Source organism: Acanthisitta chloris, unplaced genomic scaffold (genome assembly GCF_000695815.1).
Source record: "Acanthisitta chloris isolate BGI_N310 unplaced genomic scaffold, ASM69581v1 scaffold13387, whole genome shotgun sequence".
Lineage (NCBI taxonomy): Eukaryota > Metazoa > Chordata > Aves > Passeriformes > Acanthisittidae > Acanthisitta > Acanthisitta chloris.
Genome location: NW_008684355.1, coordinates 35 through 4,266, shown reverse-complemented (window position 1 = coordinate 4,266; position 4,232 = coordinate 35). Strand labels below are relative to the sequence as shown.

At 63.0% G+C, this 4,232-nt stretch overlaps 1 protein-coding gene across 1 annotated transcript; it reads right to left on the bottom strand.

Moving 5' to 3' along the window:
* Nucleotides 1–613: 613 nt before the first annotated feature.
* On the bottom strand, nucleotides 614–3,789 carry DPYSL5 (dihydropyrimidinase-like 5; the record flags this gene model as incomplete). The annotated part of the gene is made up of 8 exons (XM_009079308.1): nucleotides 614–821; nucleotides 904–1,046; nucleotides 1,304–1,445; nucleotides 2,449–2,605; nucleotides 3,045–3,120; nucleotides 3,259–3,303; nucleotides 3,459–3,527; nucleotides 3,610–3,789. Coding segments are annotated over 8 exons (1,020 nt in total), but the record flags the coding sequence as incomplete, so codon positions are not given.
* Between the last annotated feature and the right edge of the window lie 443 nt (nucleotides 3,790–4,232).

Genomic DNA, 4,232 nt, shown 5'->3' with positions numbered 1-4,232 from the left:
CCGAGCCAAGCCAAGCCAAGCCAAGCCCACGCAATGCCCTGTGCCCTGCCTAGCCACACACTGCTCCAGCCAGTCATCCCGGGGCTGGTCACCACCTCACTGGGATGGTGCTGGGACTCCCCAGCCTCTCTCATAGCATCAGCACTGCACAAGCTCCTCAGCACATCCCCTACAGCCCCTGCTCTGGTGCACGTGGGGCCACGATGAGCCATGGGGCTGCTGTGGGGAGACCCAGCAAAGGGCAGAGGGCTGTAACAGAGGGTGTGGGGGCCCTGACACTCAGCACACAGCTCAGGATGGGCCACACACGTGTTGAGACAACTGTCTCCTTGCACTGCCAACATGCCAGCACGGCCCAGGGAAGTGTCCTTCATGGTACACCCACCACCAGGGACCTCCCTGTCCCCTGCAGGAGGCACACTGCACTCCTGTCACACACTCCAGCATAGCACTGACCATGGCACGGCACCCTGGAGGCACAGATCCTTCTCCCATGCCACTGGGACCACCACGGCCACTGCCCTCATGTCCCCTCCATGACACTGCTCCACACTGTGGCACCACTCTGGCACAGCCATGGCACAGCTCCAACCTGGCCCCATCACCTCCATACCTTCTCCCGCTGCACCAGCTTCTTGTAGACGGAGTCCGGGAAGGAGCGGAGGGGGCAGAACTTGCCGGTGCCCTCGGCACACATGAAGACACCGTTCTCGTAGACCACTCGCCCACGGCTGATGGTGACCAGGGGCACTCCGTGGCACCGCATGTTCTCGTACAGGTTGATGTCCCCCCCCTGCACCTGGGTGCTGGCCGAGATGGTCCTGAGCAGGGGGACGGGGTAGTGAGTAAGTGCTGGTGTCACAGGGAGCCCCTCCCCAGCCTCCCCCCGCAGGCTGCACCTACTTGGTGGCCTCAGGGTCCCAGACCACAACGTCGGCATCAGCACCGGGGATGATCCTGCCCTTGCGGGGATACAGGTTGTGGATCTTGGCGGCGTTGGAGCTGGTCACAGCCACAAAGCGGTTCTCATCCATCTTCCCCCCCACCTGCCACCAGACTGCAGGTGAGGAAGTGCTGGCCTGCATCCTGCCCCAGCCCCCCCAAACCCCACAGACACTCTGGGAGTGCCACTGGGGCCAGGACCCTTGCTGGGACCCACTGGGGTGCACCAGAGAGCACCTTGTCCACCCCTTTTTTTCCTTGTCCACCCCCATGCCCAGGGACAGACACCCTACAGGGTGTCCCACCCCACCAGAGCCCCTGTGAGCCCCCAGGGTGCAGCCTGGGGCCGGCAATGTCATACCACGCCGCGCTCCCAGATGATGTTCATGCGGTCCTGCACCCCACTGACACCGTGGGGGATCTTGGTGAAGTCCTCCTTGCCCATGGCCTTCTGCTTGGTGCTGAAGGGCCGGTGGTCCGAGGCCACGATGTTCAGCGTGTCGCTGCAGGGGGACAGGGCAGGGTGAGGGATGGCATCACTGGGACCACTTGGGATGCCTGGGGAGCCCAGTGCCTGGGCAGTTTGGCACTCAGGGAATGGGGTATCTACACCATGGGGTGTCTAGAGAATGGGACACCCTTTCCAGAGAGGTCTCAGAACGTGGGGAATAGGGTGCCCAGGAAGGGCAGCGCCTGGGCAGTGAGGTGCTTGGGGAGTAGGCACTTGTGCAGTGGGGTGCCAAGGGAGGAGGGTGTTCAAGGAGCTCAGCACCCAGGGAGGAGGGTGTCTGGGGAGTGGGGCACCCACACTGGAGTTTCTGAGCAGTGGGGTGCCCAGGTAATGGGGCACCCCATGACTGGAGTGCCTGGGGAGCTCAGCACCCAGGGAGTGGAGTGACCAGGGACTGGAACTCTCATTCAGTGGGGTGCCTACAGAGTGGGTCACCTGGGGAACTCAGTGCCTGGAGAGTTCAGCACCTGGGGAGTGGGACATCCACACAGTGGGATACCCAGGGAGCAGAGGTCCTAGGGAATAGGGCACCCATGCAGTGGGATGCCTGGGGAGAGCATACCAATGCAGTGGCGTGCCCAGGAAGCTCAGTGCCTGCAGAGCAGGGTGCCTGTGGAATGAAGCACCCATGCAGTGGGGTGTCCAGAATGCTCAGAACTCACAGAGTCGAGTGCCCAGGGAATGGGGCACCCATGCAGTGATGTTCCTAATAAGTGAGGCACCCACACCTCAAGTGCTCAGTGAAAGCTTGGGAAATGCAGCACCCACAGAGCACATCCCCAAGGAAGCACAGTGTCTAGAAGTGAGGCACAGAGAGCTTGGTGCTGGGGATGTGGGGTGCCCACAGTGTCGGGTGCCTGGAGGGCACAGCTCCTGGTAGCAGGGGTGATGGCACAGCTGGACACTTGGGCATGCCAGACACCAGGATGCCTGGAGAGCAGTGGCAAACCCCGGGGTTCCCTGTAGGGCAGGGAGGGAGTGCCTGGGGGTCTCACTTGGCGAGCAGGCTCATGAGGTAGGCGGAGGTGTTGGTGTCGAGGCGCAGCGGCGGCACGGTGACGTAAGCGGCGGCGTGGAACCAGTCCTGGTGGTAGTAGTGCAGCCCAGTGAGCGTGGCGTGCGCCGTGGTCGTCTCCGCGTACACCACCTTCCCTGCCAGGGCGGAAGCACATTGGTGTGCAACGGGACAGGTGTGTAGGGGCATGTGAGCAAGGGGCACACGTGTGTGCTGCCCATGTCAGGATCCCTGTGCACCCCGATGGGCATGAGCCCTGTGTGTGCTCACGTGTCCCATGTGTGCAAGCAGAGCTGTGGGCCCAGGTGTGCACAGCTGTGCAAGGGCATGTCCCCACAGGTACACACATGTTCCCGTGCCTGTGTGTCTGTTTCTACCTGTGTCTCGGGTGCCCACACATGCATGTCCACAGCCCCGTGCCATGCGTGTCCACACCTCCACAACCAATGTCCAAATCTCTCCAAGCCCCCACCTCGGCAGTGCCCACACGTCCTGTGTCTGAGGGTGTTTATGTGCCTGCACACATGACCCCTGCCCACGTGTTGTGTCAGGGGGTGCCCATCCGTGTCCCCTTACCTTGCATCTTGGCAGCAGCAATGACATCCCCCGCAGACATGCTGGACACGTTCACCAGGTACACAGGGCAGTGGGTCTGTGGAAAGAGGGTCAATAATGCTGTCCCTGTGGTGCCCTGGCTCTGTGGGGGTTCCCTGCACCCCTACCAGGGCCTGGGGACTCCCCATGGAACTGGGTGCCCACCCCCAGCAAGGTGATGCTCAGGACCACTCACCCGGTTGGCAATGGTGATGACACGGTGCGTGGCCTCAGCTTCCAGCTGTGGAGAGAGCCAGCAGTGAGACACGTGGCGCAGCACGGTGGCAGCAGTGGGCAGGTGGGTGACACAAGGATGGGGGGTGGCAGCTCTGGGTGCCTCAGAGCATCCCAGCCATGTCCTGTGCCACCACCACAGTGACACCAGCCATCACCTACCTCTTCAGGCCGGCTGATCTCGATGCCTTCTGGCCCCGTGATGCCCAGATCCAGTGCTTCTTTGGCTCCCTGGTGAATTTGGGGGGTCAGGGTGGGGGTTCTGCTGCCCCAGGGTGGGTGCCCATGGCACACCCTGTGTCCCCATGCTCACCTCAGCCACCAGCTCTCCGTTCTCGGCGTGGACGCGGGCGATGGCGCCGATGTCGCGGCAGGCGCGCAGGACCTGGTAGAGCTCGCTGTCCCGCAGCATGTACAGGTCCTTGTAGGTCATGAACATCTGGAAGGAGTTCACCCCCTTCTCCCGCACCAGGGTCTCCATCTCTGCCTTCACCTGCACCAGGATAGGGGGAGTCAGCATGGGACCTGCTCCCCACACCCCATGAGGGGCCTCTGCCACAGGGCAGGGACCGACACTCCCCGCTGGGCACATGGGATGTGGGATTTGTGGGTGATTCGGGGAGTGACAGATGCTGGGGAGGAGCAGGGGAGATTTTCTTGCTCCCCTGGGGGGCACCCGCTCTGTCCCTCCACCCCCTGCTCTGCCAGGGAGGGTCAGGGCTGGGGTCTCCCTGCGGCACAGCTGGGAGCCAGGTCTGATCCCACTCCAGCAGCTTTGGGGGGATTGCAGGGGCTAAGTGTGCTGTGGGATGGGGTCTGGGATCCAAGCCCCCACAGCCACCCCCATGGGGGTCATGCTGCAGGCTGGGGGACCCCAAGCTGAGACCACTGTCCCTGGGTGCCCCAGTCCCCCCCACGGAGCAGCAGCACCTTCCC